Source organism: Cynara cardunculus (assembly GCF_001531365.2).
Source record: "Cynara cardunculus var. scolymus isolate 2C chromosome LG 3, CcrdV1, whole genome shotgun sequence".
Lineage (NCBI taxonomy): Eukaryota > Viridiplantae > Streptophyta > Magnoliopsida > Asterales > Asteraceae > Cynara > Cynara cardunculus.
Window position 1 is genome coordinate 5,587,967 of NC_037530.1, and position 19,686 is coordinate 5,607,652.

Below are 19,686 nucleotides of genomic sequence, written 5' to 3' on the forward strand. Positions count from 1 at the left end.
CAAACCATTTCGATTCCAAACCATTCCAACTTTTGAATCTCAACTTAATATAACATATTTGACATAAAAAACCAAAATTCAACCTTTATTTTATTATTTATATTATCTCCCAAATCATTGACTTAATTAAGTCAAAGTTCATATGATGAACTTGCATAAATCTTGATAATCTCTTGAATCTAATGACCATTTCATGCCATAAACACTAAAATGCACTCATTTTATACACTTAAGATCAAACCCATATGAAACCCTAACTCTAACTCAACATGCAATCCATATAACAAGAATGTCAACCAAGAACAAGTACAAAGAATGGATTATACCTTACTTGATGATCAAATCCTTCAAAAATTTTGTAGTTCTTCTTTGATTTAAGTTGAATCGAGCCTATGTGTGTGAAAATCGCACCTCTAGTGTGTGTGTGAGTTCTGGACTTAGATGACATGAAAAATGGGCCAAAAATCCAATTTATAATGCTAAAACTCGAGTTGGGCCGGGTTGGCCCGGTTAGGTACCCATTTTGACTATCAACACTTAAAATATTCATAACTTTTCGCTCGGACCTCCGTTTTCTATGAGATTTTCGCCTACACGTTCATAAAAAGATACTCTATAACATCCAACAAAAATATTCCAGAAAAGATCTCCCAAAAAATCCGTTTTACGTATCTATTTGACGTGATATTTTCCAAATCCTCTAATATATTCTTAAGAAATATAATTCTAAAACTTCAGACCCAAACTCCCACTAAATCATAAGTTCTCTTTAACCCAATAATTAAATATACTAAACAAATAATTGGGCATATTAGAAATTGGATGTTACACTCAACAACTTCAACAACAAGCCTCAGCCAACCATGCCTTTGAGCCGTACGTGGTATGACTGCCATCTGTGTATAACAACATCAGAAAAAACTATCAAATAGTTGAATACAAGAATCACTACAAGATTCAAATGGCACTATTTGCTTGTCTATGATGAAATCTACTATAACACATTCTAAAGAGTCTTCTGTTTTTGTAACTAGTTGCATGAATGGCCTACTGAAGCATCATTTTCTTATGACGCCATACAAGTTAACAAGAAAAGATGCACTATAGCAAATGCTTTTGAGAGTAAGATTGCGTCGTCACAAGAAACTAGATCTTGTAATGGGCCATAACGGATTAAACAAGTAGCACTACTACAAGGATTTTGGGGGGGGGGGGGTATATATCAAGATATACAGGAAATGATGTGTTGCATTAACTATAAATAAATAAACGAGGAACCAACGGTTGTAAATAAAGCATCAACAAAATGTGACTTGTAAGAAGAGATAGATACATTGATCAGAAGTGGTTTATGTTTTCATCAGATTCTTCTATTATGCCAACATAAAACATTAAGGGATACAACAAACCTAAGTTCTTTTTGTGTTGCATTGTTGTTCTTTGTTTGCACATGAATACAACAAAACAAAATGTATGATGGTGGTTCTACATGCACCATATCTTTTATACACATACAACCACGATATTTTTAACACATACACACACACATCTACAAAGATGGAGATATCCGATGAGTGTGTGTGGGAAAGAGAATGTGTTATAGGTGTTCACACACACATACACATACATAAAGGCAGAAGATGATGGTTTCACCACTACGTGTCATCGAAGGGGTAGGAGAGGGAGTTCTCTGAGAGCTAGGCTAATGAAGGTCATAGTAGTTATGATGTGTAAAAAGGAGAAGGGGAGGGAGTTCTCTCAAAGCTAGGCCGATGAGGGTCATAGTAGTTATGGTGTGTGAAAGGGGAAAAGAAACAAAAAATGGTGTTCGTGCAACAGTAAAGGAGATCATAAATAGTATTGGTGCAAGGAGAAAGGGACGTAAAACGTTCTTAAGTTAACAGACCTTGTTAACACAGTTACCCATTGGAACTAAAAGCTAAACAGAGTAACAACTAAAATAATGAAAAGTATAATTAATTTTAAGTAAGAAGTAGACTTGATAGCGAACGACAAGCACATAGACCAAAAGTGTAATTTACTTTTAGAATACTTGGGTTAATTACTTAATTTAGCAAAATTAGACTTAAGAGCCATTTACCAAACGCTTACTCTGGTAAGTGAACACCAAGTCTCATTACCTTACCGGATGAATATGATAAGGACCAAGAATCTTAACCAGTAAGAGCGAGACAAAGACCAAGAGTCTTACCCGGTAAGTGAGGGGGACGACTCTTACCACAGTAAGCGCTTACCAGGTGAATTGTTGCATACGTTACCGTTTTGGTGAACTAAAATTTTACTCGGTAAGTAACTGATAGTATTAAATTTTATCGATTTACGCTTACCGAGTAAGTGTTTGGTAAACAACACGGTAGTTTTTGGGCCACTATAACCAATTATTACAAAGCCCAGTAAAGCGACATCTCTTGTCGGAAAATGGAAATAAAAACGTAATCTCAAATCAATGCCCCTTACTCCAACACCGGCGATAACGAAAAAATCCGATGGGCTCTGCAACTGAACACCGTCGTCTTCCCCGCCATAACCACTGCGTAAACAACATCTCTCATTTTATCCAGTCTACCGCATCAAATATCTCATCTATTTTCATCCCTAAATCTCCGAATTCATCAAATTCTGCTTCCTCACCGCCCAAAATATTTCTCCCACTTCCGGCCTCTCTACCAGCTGTCTCGTTATATGATTCTTCTCTAAGTGGTATGGAGTCGTCTTCTTCTTCTACGAGTCCGTCAGCCTCATCATCATTGGTCAGGAGTATGGCGTCGGAGTCAACCAGCTCAGGGTTTCCGTCCAGCGTGAGGATTTCCAATCTGAGTTCGAGTGCGAATGGCGGTGGACCGGCTTTTGTAGGTCAGGTTTTTAGCATGTGTGACCTTTCTGGGACTGGTCTCATGGCTGTTTCCACCCAGTTTGATATCCCCTTTATCTCCAATAGGTATTAACTTTCCTCCACTCTATTTTGCGTCAACTATTTAAACTGAGCTGGTTCATCGGAATTTATTCATATTCTAGAACTCATCATCTAACATTTGCACTCAAATATTTTCTGTTCTGTTCTATTGGGTAGGGTTTGAATTTGATGCCATAGACCCTTGTTTAGTTGTTTACCTGGCTTTTTAAGATGATATTAGACTCTCTGCCAGCTGATGCATCTAGCTAATGTAAATCTGTTGGAATTATCAACAGAAGTGTTGGTAGAAACAGTGTATGCTTGCTTAATCCCGTGCATTGCTTGGCAATAGCAAAACCCTTATTACTGTTGGGGTGGATATGCCAAATACAACACCAAACAAAATTTCTAAGTTTCCAAATGCAAGTAGAAATCCAAATGCAAAATCAACCGGAACAACAAATGTGGATAACGAGATGTAGATGTTGCAATTGTGATGCTAATCGGTAAATACTAACTCACAAAGTTGGTGACAACGAGGTATGCAAATATCAAAGCATACACAACAAGTCAGAATAAATCGACACCAAGATTTAACTTGGTTCCACTAATCAGTATGCTAGTGTACATCCACAGGGAGAGATAGATCATATATATTATCAACAGAAGGAAATTTCATTTGTGTTACAAAGATCCTTGGATCCAGAATCAGCAATCTTCAAGAACACACCAAGAAGACCTAGCAAAAACCTACTATATTTTGTAACTACAAAATATAAACGAGAGGTCGGAGAATAGGTGGTGTTTTGGGAGTGTTTGGAGGACGAGGAGAAGTGTTTTGGCCATTAAAAACTTTGTTGGTGGAAATGGCTTCCTCAAGGAGGGTTGGGTTTTTTATAACCCAAAAACAACTCAAAATATCTAGATATTTTTCTATATTAAAAAAACAAGCTACAACATGGAGGAACACAATTTGAAATCAAAAGTTAGTATGGAGAGGTCGGAGCTGCAATCAAGTGGCAACAACAACAACAACATGTAGAGGTAGCCAAATGTGTAGGGGTTTTTCTAATACTCGCGTATCTCATGGTGCTCCGATTCTTTGTGCAACATAAACAATGTAATACAAATATTACAACAATTACCACATAGTGTTTAGGATACATTGAAAATCAACTAGGCTTCGGAGATAAGTAGAACTTTGGATGTTGGTATTTTCTAGTCATTTTTGAACAACCGGATATGGCTTTGTATTGGTCTATGAAGCTATACCACATGGAATGAATAAGACAATAGCAATGAGTTTGCTTAATACAAACATATTGCTTGCTATAACATCCTAGTTTCATATTTGTTAAATTACAATGTTTTAAACCTTAAATACAGATACTATGAGTAATTTAAGTACTTTAAAAAGGTCCCAGCAGTTGTAGCATCTATTATTAAATATTTTCAAGACAAGTAGTCTACAAGTAGCTTACAAGGCAAAACATGAGAAATCAAACCTGAAGTGATAAGTTGTAAGGGCTAGAAGCATGTGTTGGCAAGCTATTTGATGACTAACCAAGTCTACTAAGCATGACAAAACAAGCTAGTTATGAGTTGTCAAGGCTAAAAGCATGTGTCGGCAAAATTCATGATGACAAGCAAGAGCTAGAAGCATGACAAATAAAAGTAGAAGTATGATGTGTCAAGATTCCTTTATATTGAGCACGAGGTATCAAGATTCTCTTATCCTTAAAAAATGAGGTGTTAAACTCTCATAAGAGTACAATTTTGGGAGCAAGAAGAACAAGTAGCTAATGCAATGAATTTACCCATAAATAGGGGTTGAAGTGTTACTATTAGCTCCATACCAGAAATAAGAAATCTCTTTCTTTATACATACTCAAGCTTGAAGAAAGGAATTAAGGGAAAAACTAGGCATAATCAAGGTGAGTACTTATGAGATTTATGAGATACATACATGCTATATAGAAGTATTTTATGCATTACAAGATATTTTGTCATGTTTGCTTTACATGAAAATGTTATACATTTACATATATTCAAGATATGCATGATGACATGTTTTTGATACAAGTATGTGTTTTACACGCAAGGCATGAAAGTGTTTACATGTTATGATACAAGTATGTGTTACACAAGGCATGAAAGTTTTTACATATTATGTATGACCATAAATATCCAATGTACGGGATATTACAAGAAGGGACGTCTTGCAAACGAACCTTATGAGGCAACCTTCATGGACCCGGGGGTTAGCAAACCTCAAGACAAGTATGACATTATTACATGTTTCAAGTGAGATCTCAAATGAATATACATGAAAAAAGAAAAAGATTATTTTAGCATGATCAAGAGTTTTAGTGAATTACTGCTCACAAAATGATAAGCATCATGAAAATTGTTTATTCATGAAACCGTAATTACTCACTAAGCTTTTAGCTTATGTATCTCATGTATGTATCTCAGGGAAGGAATAAACAAGATTTGCATGAGTAATATGGTTCTAACCGATAGCAAATTTTGTTGTATTATGAGTGATAAACTAAACAATGGTATATTGCTCACACAAATTTTTGATACTTTATTCAAGAGGCCAAAGTGGCTTTAAATACACTGGGAAAAATAACAAATTGACAGRGAAAATAGGAACGAAAAAGCAAAACGAAAAATTGCTAAAGACTAGGTAAATAGCTAAAGACTAGGTAAACACACGTGTCAAACGCGTTTACATAGTCAGCCTTATTTTCAAAATTCAAAAACTCCAACAAACCTTCCCCCAAACTAGACGTTACAGTCTTGTTTGTCTTCCAACGAACATACTCCAAGCTTTTCCCTTAATTTCACAAACACATCTCGATGCAGTGGTTTAGTGAATACGTCTGCTATTTGCTTATTAGTACCAACATGCTTCAATTTAACTGTTCCTTTTCCAACCAAATCACGAAGAAAATGTAACTTTACCCCAATGTGCTTGCATCTACCATGGAAGACTGGGTTCTTCGAGAGCTTAATTGTTGAGGTGTTATCACATTTGATCTCTGTGCCATCTCCTTGTTTCATTCCAAGTTCTTCAAGAATGCTTCGAACCCATAAAACTTGACAGGCACAAGCTGCTGCTGCCACATATTCGGCTTCTGTGGAAGATAGAGCAACTATCTGTTTCTTTGATGACCATGTGATTGCAGCTCCATCCCACAACACCAAGTACCCGGATGTACTTTTCCGGTCATTCCAGTCTCCTGCGAAATCACTGTCAGTAAACACCTCTATTATGCCACTTCCTTCTCTTTTGTACCAGATGCCATAGTCTAAAGTTCCTTGAAGGTATCTCAACACCCTTTTTGCAGCAGCAAAATGACTCTCTGTTGGCTTAGACATGAAACGGCTGATGTAACTTACCACAAACTGGATATCCGGTCGTGTGGTAGTGATATACATCAGACTTCCCACCAAGCTTTTGAACAAAGTTTCATCTACCGGTTCACCTTCTTCAAAATTTAGTTTACAACCAAGAACAATTGGATTTACTACTGCATTGCAATCCAACATGTTGAAGCGAGTAAGAATTTCAACTGCATACTTCTGCTGTAACACATGAATTCCAGCTGGAGTTTGAAACACCTCTATTCCCAAGAAATATCTCATTTTTCCCAGATCTGTCATCTCAAATTCACCCTTCATGGAGCACTTGAATTCTTCCAACATTTTTTCATCGTTGCCTGTATAGGAAAGGTCATCGACATATATGCTTACAAACAAAAACTTCCCATCTGATGTTTTTTTGATAAACAAGGTGTGTTCTGATCTGCTTCTTGTAAAACCTTCCTTGACAAAGTATGCCTCAATTCGGCTAAACCAATCCCTGGGAGCTTGTTTAAACCCGTATAAGGCCTTTTGGAGTTTGTACACCTTGTGCTCGTTGCCTTTAATTATGTATCCCTGTGGCTGCTGCACGTAAACATCCTCTTCCAAGGTTCCATAAAGAAAGGCGGATTTAACATCCATTTGATAGATGTTCCAACCCCTTTGTTCAGCTAGAGCTATCATCAATCGAATTGTGTCCATTCGGGCAACTGGAGCATATATCTCGACATAATCAACTCCGAATTCTTGACCGTACCCCCTTGCAACCAGCCTCGCCTTGTGTTTCTCGACCTCTCCTTTTTCATTGAGTTTTGTTTTAAAAACCCATTTAACACCGATACATTTGGTACCCTATGGCAGGTCTACCAATCGCCAGGTCTGATTTTTTTTGATTGCTTGAATTTCGAGATCCATAGCCTTCTTCCACTTCTCATCCTTGACTGCATCTTCATAGTACACGGGATCTTGATGGATCAAATCAGTGATGTTCATCTCGTCGTCGTCTGAATCTAACTCGTGATCATCACCTGCAAAATAGTCACTTAGATAAGTAGGTCGTCTTCTTATCCTTTGTTGTTTTCCTTCCCTGATTACTGGACTGCTAGGACCGGAATCGGCAATGACAGGGCTGTCAATGTGTTCATCTTGCTCGGCTTCGTCATCTTGATCAAAGTGATGCTCATTCACAAACTCATAATCATCAATAAAATCATAATCGCCCCATATGATTTCTTTTTCATCATCAGCTTCTTTTGTCTGACTCCAGATCCAAGACTTATGCTCTTTAAAAACAACATCTTTGCTTACAATAACTTTTGGTGTTTGTGGATCAATCAATCGATATGCCTTCGATTCTTCACACATTCCTGTCAAAATGCAAATAAAACTTTTATCATCAAGTTTAGTTCTTTTCTGTTTGGGTATGTGGACATGAGCGAGGCACCCCCAAACACGAAAGTGATGAACTGTTGGTTTTATCCCACTCCAAGCTTCTTGAGGAGTCATGTTCGTAAGGGCTTTGGTCGGACATTTTTCCAAAACATAAAAACTCCACATCGTTGCCTCTAACCAAAACTTTTTTGGCATGTTTTTGGCTGTTATCATCGACACAACCATGTTGATGACTGTCCGATTCTTTCGCTCAGCAACCCCGTTCTGCTGAGGTGAGAAAATGGTTGTGAGTTGTCTCTTGACCCCATGTTCTAAGCAATAGGCTTTAAAAGCATCAGATAGGTATTCTCCACCTCTATCTGTTCTGAGAACCTTAATGACCTTTCCTGTTTCAGTTTCAACCTTCTTTTTGAACTGTTTAAAACTTTGAGAGCTTGAGACTTCTCTGTCAATAAATACACCAACCCTTACGACTATAGTCATCAATGAAGCTTAAAAAATACATGTTGCCAGCATGAGATGCCGGGGTTATTGGCCCACAGATATCAGAGTATATTAGCTCCAAAATCTCTCCTGCTCTCCAATTGCTTGTCTTTGGAATCGCCTTTTTGGTTTGTTTTCCTATCATACAATCTCCACATACAGTTTTGTTGATAAGAAAATGAGGTAGATCACGAACCATACCCTTTCCTTGCAGAATTTCCATGCTTGTGTTGCTGAGATGTCCCATCCGTTCATGCCATAGTTTAGCTTTATCTTCATCACTGGTATACATACACCCATCTGTTTTCTGCTCAGGGACAACATTGACCTCTTCACTAATTGGGAACATTCGATTTGTGCTCATATTACTCTGAAAAAGCAGGCCTTTGTCTTGATGAAACACCTTACAGACATCCAACTGAAAGAGAAAAAACAATCCCTTTTGTTGAAGTTGCCCTATGCTTAGAAGATTGTTCTTGAGGTCTGGTACATAGTACACATCACTGATCACATATGTTGCTCCATTTAGGAATAACTTCACACTTCCTTTTCCAGCCACCATCATATGTGTGTTATTTCCCAATTTAACATAATTCGAAAAACCTGAGTCAAGATCAACGAACCTGTCTTTGTTTCCGCATATGTGGTTAGAACAACCCGAATACAAAAACCACAACATACCTTTGTTTTTATCACTCGTATCTACCATGAGTGCAGTCTCCTCCATGTTTATCTCAGCCATGAGCATAACTTACTCATTCTCATCAAAACCAGTGTAGTTTGCATCGTTAGAATGAGGACATTCATAAGAATAATGTCCCAATTTGTGGCAATTATAGCATTCTATCGTTTCTTTATTGAACGATAGTCGTCCTCTACCTCGTCCTCTTCTTCTACTGTTGAATCGGCCTCTCCCTCGTCCACGACCATTCGGACTGAGACCGGTTTCTGCCTTCAGCGCTTGATCATCTTCCTTTTCAACTTTCTTGAATTTCTGTTCGTGAACCAGCAAGGTACTTTGCAGCTCCTCAATGGACATCTCGTCAACATTCTTTGACGACTCAATCGAAACCACCACATACATGTATTTGTCGGCCAGAGTTCTGAGGATCTTTTCGACAATTTTGACATCAAATATCAATTCCCCGTTGCTCCTTATTTGATTTGAAATTGTCAAAACCCTACCAAAGTACTTAGAGATGGTTTCGTTGGCCTTCATCTCGAGGACTTCGAAGTCCCTTCGGAGCTTCTATCTTTGCTTCAAGGAGTCCCACACCGCCTTGGAAGTCTTTCTATCCATGATCTGCTTGAAGGTGACTCGATCGATTGCTTGATACAAGTAGTGCTTGACTTGTAAATCTTTTATGCGCAATTCCTCCAATTTCTTCTTCTCAGTATCGCTTTGAGCAATTCCAACTGCCGGCTTTCTAATTCCTGGATCGATTAGGTTCCACACCTGTTTTGCACGCAGCAAATTCTCCATCATCTCACTCCAGTGCTCATAGTGGCCGTCGAAGACTGGTACCTTCATCTTATCGTCATTCATCATTGCTACTCTCTCTTTAGTGATCGAAATTTGCTCTGATACCAATTGATAAACTAAACAATGGTATATTGCTCACACAAATTTTTGATACTTTATTCAAGAGGCCAAAGTGGCTTTAAATACACTGGGAAAAATAACAAATTGACAGAGAAAATAGGAACGAAAAAGCAAAACGAAAAATTGCTAAATACTAGGTAAATAGCTAAAGACTAGGTAAACACACGTGTCAAGCCCGCTTACATAGTCAGCCTTATTTTCAAAATTCAAAAACTCCAACAATAAGCTATTGAGTTACGTTTCCTCTAGCATTTGAACTCCGTTGTTACCATAAAGCTAAGTTTTATTAATAAAGTTAAATTTTTAGTAGTATCAATAAGAAGGTAACGACACCCGAAGTAGGAATTTGGGCGTTACACTTGCTTTTTGCTTTTTTTGATGATTTAAGTTCTAAGGTTCTAGTTGTTTAGTTAAACATTTTATCTTGTTGTGTATCGTTCAAGGAGAAATAGAGACTTCATTATGTATCCCATTTACTCGATGTGCGGCAAATCGGGATGGGCTCACAAACTAAAGAATGTAAAATAGAGGTAAATGGTGCAAACGAAATATATTTGGGACTATAGATCACGCTATCTTAAGTGACTGGTGATATTGAAGAATATCATTCAGGAACCGATAGATGTGGACAAACATATATCAAGTAAAGTGCAAGTTTTTTCTTATGCTTCAGAATACTAGTTATGATTTTAATTTCATATATTCCCTTCCAGATATTATTGAGGAATTAATGTATGGGAACAAACTTAGATGTATTGATTGCTTCACTATGAAAAAGGGTGTTTGTTATTTATAAATTTAATTACTCACTCTTGTCATCACCATTAAGTCCTTGTATGGTTACTACAAATATTTAGTTAGTAGTTGCTAGACATTTTGGTTGTGCTCTTACACTTTGTGCTTAAGACAAACCTTGGAAGGTAGAATCAGGGTTGTCTCAGGCTTGCTGCATCCTTGTATGGATGCTTCAGGGGTGCAGTTCTTCCAGGGTTCGTTGGTTGAATACCTTATGAGGCGTTGACCTTAAACCCAAATTGATAACCCCACAAATTCATGAAAATATGAGATTTGGGCGGAGGGCCAACTTTGGCTTTCCTTTTTGCTAAAAGAAGAAGAAATGAAGTACAATAAAAACATGCTTGAGTTTTATGGCTGCAAAAAAGAAACATTTAGAGGACAGACGTTTATTTCTGTTGTTAATAATTTGGACATACCAAGCAAGCTTTAAAGTGTGGAAACACGAGGCCAGGCGTAAGCCTTGAGGGGGTAAAAAAATAAGATTCAAAACAAAATTAGATATATACACAAAATGACAAAATACGTAAATACTATATATATGTATATAGGGAGGGTTCATGTGAGAACCACAAATAATTTGAGAACCAGGTAACTAATTTTACATTGTGTATTCATTAAAACAAACTAGAAGGGTACTTGCGCAATGCAGCGAGATAAATCTCCATTTTAATGTTTAGTTTTTATTCTTCTCTATCGATATAATACGATTTTATGTGGTTTTGAGAAAACGATAATGTTTTTATGTTTGAATGAAATATAAATTTGAAGATAGCATAAAAATTTGAAAAAGTAAATCGATATTAGTTTCAAATTAACTATTTAATAATTCTCGTTTTTTTGGTGTAACTTCTTTAATTCAATTTTTTTATTATACGTTAATTTAGATTTAATAACATAATAATTTATTTTTGGTTTAATAATATATTTTTTTATAAGAATAATAATTAAATATTCTATTAGAACTCAATGATTATCTTAATTATAATTTATATTTTCTATATTTAAGATAAATGTTTATCCTGTATTTGATTATGTTTATCTGTAGTTAGTTACACGAATTTAAAAATGGAGCTTTAATAAGTTGTACTTATGCACAATTACTTGTTATCTTGAATTATGAGTAATATGCATCAATAAACAATATTTCATGCATAAAAAATGGTTTTTAAGAGTTTTTGTCAAATACTTTATAATATAGTATATATACACTATGTAAATTTCATTAAAATATGTATATTGTCAATATGTAATTTTCATTAAAATATGTATATTGTTAATAAATATACTATATATTCATTGATGACTACATTCACTTGTAACTGTATTCTGTCAATTAATATATTCAACAATAAATATATACTAAAAATTAGTTCCATGGTTTTCAAAATATTTGAGGTTCTTATTTGAAATGGGCCTTCTTCCACTATATATATGTTCTGTGTATATATATGTATATATATATACATGTGTATACATAGGGGTGAGCTCAAATGAGAACGACAAGTATTTTGAGAACCGGGGGACAACTATTTCATGTATTATTCATGATGAATAACCGTGAAATAAAAATTATTCATGATCGATAACCCTGAATAATGAAAATTATTCATGATAAACGTCGTAATAGATATTCATGACGAATGTCGTAATATATATCAATGATGGAAATTATTTATGATAAAAATACATGATATTCATGATAAAAATGATAACATAATGAAAATGCATGATATTAATGTTGAATAATGTTAACGACTATTCAGGGTTATTCACCATGAAAAATACATTAAAAGTTGGTTCCCATCTCTCTCAAATATTTGTGGTTCTGTCATTTGGTTGTGACTCTTATCCCTAAACAGAATACCACCTCACCCCTGCAAAGCATACGACCCAGAGAAGCAGTAAGAGGCGATGCCTCAAGAATGTTTTGGGGCCGCCTGTCTCAATCGATTTTTAAAACCATGATACCATATAAAAGCAACATCCTCATAAGACTTGGGTTTTAGTGCATATATATATATATATATATATATATATTACATATTTAGTGTATGAATTATGAAGTAGCTTCTTTTTTATTCTTGTGGTTTAGATTTGTATAGATACACATATACACACTCATATAAACCCAGTGTCCTCAATTTTTTAGAATATTATAATCCTGATATCCACGTATTTTGCACCAGATTGTTGCAACATAGAGACGAGCACTTGGGTGATCCATGCACAAACTTTCTGCCGTGACTGCATGTCTGCATAAGTGATTTTGTGTCGTTTTTTATTGCCAAATTTTGTATCTTTGCTATTGGAATGTTTCTTCTTGTTGCATATAATGTCTCTTGGTGATGACTAATATTTGGATCAGTTTCTTTTTAACTTTTATGTTATAGTTTCTTCTCGCCCCATTATATATCACATATTTCTAGGTATTTCCTTTCACTCACAGAACACCACAATGGCTTAAAAAGATGTTTCAAGCAGTTATGAAGAGCGAGAGGAATGGCCCTGTGTTTCAGTTTTTCATTGATCTAGGAGATGCAGGTACAACTGTACAAGTTTGTTATAGAACTTTGCTTGAAGATGGTGTATTTTGTCTACTTAGTTCCTTCAGTTATTTTTGTTTATTGCACAGCCTCAAAGAACCTGTTATGTGATGGAGAATAATTGCATTCTGATTTCCTTCTCTTTCAGTTTCTTATGTAAAACGGCTGAGTATTCCTAGTGGGGTGGTTGGTGCCTGTCGCCTTGATTTAGCATATGAACATTTCAAGGTATTGGCTTGCTTGATATTTGTTTCTTTATAAGTTTCTATGTATGGAAAGGTAAATAACGCTGTCTTTGCGCACTTGTCGTTTTTTATGGGCTTTTGGGGTACTTACTTGTCAATACTAGAAGGCTGATTACCCTTTTTATTTTTATTTGGGGCAAAAAATTGTTTTTATGCTTATGAAGTTGAAATCTTGTTTCTTTTTTCTAATATTCATGGAACGTGCAGATGGTTGTTTGATTGATTGTTACCCTTTAAACTCTATTATCTTGACAACATCATTATTCATTGAAAATTTTGTTGGAATTCTTTTATTTATACCACTTACGTCATTTTTACAGGAAAAGCCTCACTTGTTCCAGTTCATTCCAAATGAGAGACAGGTTAGAAGCTAAAATCTTCCTCAAGAGTCGGGATGTTGTCAGCTAATGGGATGCTTATGCAGGTCAAGGAAGCTAACAAACTTCTCAAGAATGCACCACCAAACACTCTGAAGAGAAGAGTTGAAGGGGTTCCAGTTTTCACTGCACAGAACTTAGATATTGCGATAGCCACGGGTGATGGGATTAAGTGGTATATATGTTCTATATTCAATCTATGATATCTAGCATCTCTAATTTCTGGGTATTGAGATTTCCTATTTCTCTTTTGGAATACTACATGCCATCTTCATTCTTCCGCTTTAAAACCATATTTTTGTGCAGAAAGCTCGACTTATGACTAATTTGGTAGTATTAGAATAGAAGAATCCATCTTTCTTTAAATAGATACACTGTTGTGTTGTATCTTCCTCACTTATTAAACCAAATATTTTTAGATTTAGTTGCACTTGCATCCACACGTGCAGCCATCTATATGCACTACCTTTTAAGATATGTTAAATCATTAATCTTATACCAGAAGTTTAGGGTTTGTAAACTGGAAGTATGTCATTACAGCATTTTTAAGGTGGCACAAAGGGAGGACCTTTGTCCTCAAATATGGGTAATATGTTCTCATACAATGTTGCTCCAAAGTCCAATCTGATCTAACTGGCAAGCAATCTCGATCTGCACAAATTAGGAGAAGAAGAAGCAAATGAGTCATTGGCATAGGCATTTGTCACATTTACTTGGTCTTTTCTTTTTTGCTACAATTACACAAAATATTTACCTTTCAACTCTTGGTCATCTTTTCATGTTATTTTTGGTTTTGGATAGAGCTTGTTGCATTTGATAACATGATCGACTTAATATTTTTTATCCAACCTTTCATTTTTGTGATCATATTCATCTACTGGCATCAATCTTGTTAGGTATACTCCGTATTTCTTCAATAAAAGCATGCTAGATGACATTCTTGAGGATTCTGTCGATCAGCATTTCAATTCCCTAATTCAGACGCGGCACTTGCAAAGACGTCGAGATATTATCGATGACAATATGGGTTCAGATTTGTTGGATGACAGTGCAGACAATGTATGGGAACCCCCAGAGGTAAACCATATTATTTAAACGCATAGCACCTTTGAATTAATTAAGTTAGTACACAAGGATCGCAATTTGATCTCTTTCCCTGATCATCACCTAGAGTCTTAGTTGACTTTGGCGTTGGGTGAATATTTGGACCTTAATTCATATCATTTCGACCAATTTGATGTTTAGGCTGTGCTTGGTATACTAGACATAATGGGCAAGGACTTCACAAAAACTTGTTCCATGTTTGGTACGACATTAGACTAGGACAGGACCTGAGTGAAACAAAATACATCTTTTTCCTGTCCGACCAATATACGTGGAACGAAAATCAGGGAAATGATACAAGATTGATAAATTACTTAACCACCCATGTCAAATTAAACTCCTAAAACCTTTCCCAATTCTTTCAACTCCTGCCTTCCTCACTCTCACTCATCCAGTCCTGTCTGCGACAACACATTGATATGCATTGGGCCGAGTTGGGTTTTTTTATAACTTGGATTCAAACAGAATATGGGTTGGGTTGGCTCTTATGATAAAAGAAAACCCTAATCAGGCCAAAACCAAAAAATACATCACACATATTGTCAATTTCTAATTTTCATACATGCACACCTTATATACACTACTTTAGCCACTTCTCGACTAATTTAATGTATGCTTGTACTTGTAATTATTGTTTTCTTGTATTAATACGTTACAGGTAATTTGAAATCTTATTTGTGCATTAAGATTTCGTAAATTTCATCTTCATTAGATGCATATCTCTTGTTGACAGGTTCAGGAAGTTCTGGACGAAATTGGCACTCCTTCTATTCCATTGAGTGTCATTACGAAGGCTGCAGAGATACAGCTTTTGTATACGGTGGATAAAGTGCTTCTTGGAAACCGGTGGTTGAGGAAAGCCACTGGAATTCAACCCAAATTTCCATATGTGGTTGACTCATTCGAGAAAAGGTACCCAAATCACCTTTTGAAATTCATTACTTCTTCGTTCCTGAAAAATAGGGCCAGTTTGGCCTTTTGGCTCAACTTAACTAACTTTTGGTGAGACGAATTTTTTGAGAGAAATGCTTGTTTATTAACAATGTCTTAAAAAACCACTTTGATTACGACAAAATGGTGAAATATTGTGGACCCAAATTAATAACATCAGGATAAAAAATAGACAAATGAGTGAGATTTTGGATTAAGAACTTGCAAAAAGAGAAATGTTGCAATTTTAACGCCACGCCATAAAAAAGAGAAGTGTTGCAATATTATGGGGACAGAGGGGAATTACTTCTCGAATTCTATGTTTATATGAATCCAATGAGTTCTTGCTCAAAGATGGTAGTTACTTCTCAAGATTTTACTGCCTGATCGTATTGCAGTAATATTTGTCCCATATTGCCAAGGTTGTCAAAAAGTGGCTTATGTGTGTGTATATATAGGCGCATAATCCCAATAAATCATACTAAGTTATGAACCAATTTCCATGTGTCGTTTCACATATGAAACATGTGTGAAAATGCAATGTTTATACAATGTTGTTTCATATGTGAAATGTTCAGGAGTGTTTTGTGTGTGAAAAGAGTCGTGAATGTTTCACATATGAAACAATACTGTATAGACACTACATTTCACACGTAACATGTGAAAACTAGTTTGTACAAATTATTGAGTTTGTAACGAATGGGACTATATGTGTGTGTGTATATGTATGCTTTGTGTACCCTCCTTTGGCTAGCTTTTGGGAGTGAGTTCTACCCAAACTCATTTATCATTGGTATATATATTGAAGCTCATGTTTGTATTGTTGCAGGAGTGCAGCTTCCTTTCAAAGGGCATCCATGTTACCTAGTCCTGTTCCGAATTCCGAGTCACACCCCGAAAAAAAACAACTCCAGCACTATAACCCTTCGAAAGACGAGGTTCAGTGTGCACATGATCATAAATCCGACTTCCATTATCCCTTTGGAGATTGGTTCACTAATCCATGGTTAAAGCCAGTTCAAGATCATAACCTATCCGACAACAGGTGATGCCCAAAATACTTGAATGTGCAACGAAACTATTTGGTCATGTTTGGCAACCATAGCTAGCTTGTTTTTTTTGAGCTTTTTCAAGAAGCTCCCGTTTGGTTAGCCATAAGCTAGCTTTTTGAAAAGCTACTTCTAGTAGCGTCTCAATAAGCTACATGAGATTTTTTCCATTTCCAACTATGCCCCTTTATAATTCTTCAATGTTTCTAGTTTATCAACAGCTAGTTTTTTCAGCCGGCAGCTAGCTGATTTCTTTTCTTCCTTGTGAACTCTTATTCTTACAGAAAGAGAAGTAGTAGCCGAGAATGCTTGAACGAAGAACCGCACCCAAACCCATTCCTTCCAAAGATCACCATGGTTGGTGTGGCAACGGGTGAGGCTGGGCCAATGAGCAAGGCGACTCTGAAGAAAACCATGGATGATTTAACAAAAGAACTGGAAAACACGGACCAAGGGAACCCGACCAACGGTTTTAGTGAATACAAGTACGAAGATGAAAGAGACCCACTGTTTGTGGCAAATGTGGGTGATTACTATTCAGGGTTGTCAAAAGCGAGTTCCGCTAGATGGGTCCGCCGTTGATCACCCGGAAGCTAAGTCTTTTAGAGGTTGTTTCCATATACTTGCAGGAATTCTATTTTTTTTCTTGGTAGTCGACAGGTAAATGTAAATTATTATGAGGACGTCCGTGATCTTAAGATGTACTTGAGCTTATGGGGTCTGTTAAATTGTTGTTTCAACTACAAATCATCTACTCATTGGCAATTGGCATTGTGTGTTTTATCTGGTTCTTAATGTGATTCGTTGACTATTGACAGTCAAAATAAAGATAATCCTTTGATAGTGGTCAAAATGTTTGACTTTTATGCAATCTTTCCTTCTTGTACGCTTTTCAAGCTCTGATTATGGTTCCCTAATTATCTCAAATCCAACGATTACGCTATTTTAACAATTATCTATACTATATTATAAAACATTTGACAAAAACTTTTAAAAACCATTTTTTATGCATGAAGTACTGTTTATTAATGCATATTACTTAAAAATTCAAGATTACAAGTAAATTGTGCATAAGTACAACTTATTAAAGCTTTATGTTTGAATTTGTCTAACTAACTGTGGATAAACATAATCAAATAGAAGATAAACATCTCCTTTTAAAATATAAAAAATCTAAAATATAATTAGGATAATTATTGAATTATAACAGAATACTTAGTTATTATCTTTATAAAAAAGGGCAAAATGCACAAAATAGCAATCTACTTTCATAAATTTCTTTATTATAACATTGTACTTCTATTTTTTCTTATTACATCAATGTACTTTCAAGTTATTTTTTATTAGGACATTGTACTTTGAAAAATGTACTCATTATAACATTGAGTAACCTTTTGATTTAAATTTACCCGTTATACCAGGTTTTCATGCTACATCATTGTCCATGTAGGCTGTTCACATATACTATAGTGATGTGACCTTCTTACTATATCATTGTCCTTTCAAAATAATTTTATTATAGCATCTACTAATTCTTATTGAATACTGTATTTTTAATTTTAATATTTAGATATTTTACATGTTATTTAATAAATATATTAAATGAATTAAAAAAATTAAATTTTTCATTAACAAACCAATATCAATAAAACTAGCAGAACACAACTTATCTCGCTGATATTTTAAAAAAAATATGTGTTTTATGAAAAAAGAAAATAAGAATTGTTTCTTTTTTACCAAAAAATATTATATTTTAAAGAATATATTATATTTGTTCAAAAAGTTTTACTTGACGTATAAATATGTTAAATTAATTTGATTTTTACTTTAGAATATTTAATTTGCATCCAATTTAATAAGAAAAAGTCAAAAAAAATAAATGTTTTTTTAGATCATAGCAATGAAAAATGAAAATCACTAATAATAATTTGAAATAGGTTTTTATTTTTATTTTATTAAATCATCAAAATGATGTGTCATCCACATCACCTCATTAAGGCAACACAAGCAAAAAAAGTCAAGGGGTTAACCGGTTTAAAAGGTAACAGGTTAGTCATTGCTATTATGGGTAGATTTTCTAAAGTACAATGCCTTAATAAAAAATAATTTGAAAGTACGTTGCTGTAATAAAGAAAAACAAAAAGTAGAATGCTATAATAAAAAAATTTATGTTATTTCATGCATTTAACCTTATAAAAAAATATATTATTAAACCAAAAATAAATGACTTCATTATTGAATCTAAATTAATTATAATAAAAAATTGAATTTAGAAAATTACATAAAAAACAAGAACTTTTAAATATTTAATTTGATATTAAAGTCGATACATTTTTTTTTTCAAAATTTTATGATATATTCAAATTTATTTTATTTAAAAAAATAAAAACATTATCGTTTTTTCAATTTCACATAAAATCGTATTATAACCTCGATGTTGACAAAATAAAATGAAACACTAAAGTAGAGATAAATCTCGCTGCATTGCGCGAGTACCCTTCTAGTAATATTAATATATATTATTAAAATATTTTTTTTCTCTTAAACATTTATCATGCAATATAGCATAACTGTTGAAGTACCAAACTTTTCTAAATCACCAAAATTTCTATTATAGCGTAGTTGTTGGAGATGTTTGATTCTATTAGTTAATCTTTCTTTACGGATAAGCTAAATGCACCTTTATATATTAGAGTATCATATGACTCAAACTTAAACCATATTTGTTATATATATATACTAGAAGCGTACTCGCACAATGCAGCAAGATACATCGTGTTTTTAATATTTCATTTTATTCTTTATCTCAGTCGATGTTATAATATGGCTTTATGTGATTTTGAGAAAGCGATGATGTTTTTATTTTTGAATAAAAT

General features: G+C 34.7%; 1 protein-coding gene and 1 pseudogene across 2 annotated transcripts; one reads left to right on the forward strand and one right to left on the reverse strand.

Moving 5' to 3' along the window:
* LOC112508675 overlaps nt 1-896 on the reverse strand; it is a 5,075-nt pseudogene extending 4,179 nt beyond the window's left edge.
* Nucleotides 897-2,482: 1,586 nt separating this feature from the next.
* Nucleotides 2,483-17,652, forward strand: LOC112508892. 2 transcript variants are annotated; one of them, XM_025113721.1, is made up of 9 exons: nt 2,483-2,959; nt 13,009-13,103; nt 13,254-13,333; nt 13,671-13,712; nt 13,775-13,902; nt 14,624-14,804; nt 15,565-15,743; nt 16,591-16,806; nt 17,095-17,652. In XM_025113721.1, exons 1-9 carry the CDS (start codon nt 2,508-2,510, stop codon nt 17,390-17,392), a joined length of 1,671 nt encoding a protein of 556 aa, XP_024969489.1. In that variant the 5' UTR covers nt 2,483-2,507; the 3' UTR covers nt 17,393-17,652. The 2 variants fall into 2 exon arrangements, with proteins under 2 accessions (XP_024969489.1, XP_024969490.1); XM_025113722.1 differs by having other exon boundaries at nt 2,520-2,959; nt 12,989-13,103.
* Nucleotides 17,653-19,686: the final 2,034 nt, after the last annotated feature.

What these genes read in the sequence shown, in the direction of transcription:
- LOC112508892 (XM_025113721.1), top strand. Translation starts at nt 2,508, where the DNA reads ATGGGCTCTGCAACTGAACACCGTCGTCTTCCCCGCCATAACCACTGC. An exon ending in TAGCATATGAACATTTCAAG is followed by an intron (nt 13,334 to 13,670) that starts GTATTGGCTTGC and finishes TCATTTTTACAG; the next exon opens with GAAAAGCCTCACTTGTTCCA. An exon ending in ACGGGTGATGGGATTAAGTG is followed by an intron (nt 13,903 to 14,623) that starts GTATATATGTTC and finishes CAATCTTGTTAG; the next exon opens with GTATACTCCGTATTTCTTCA.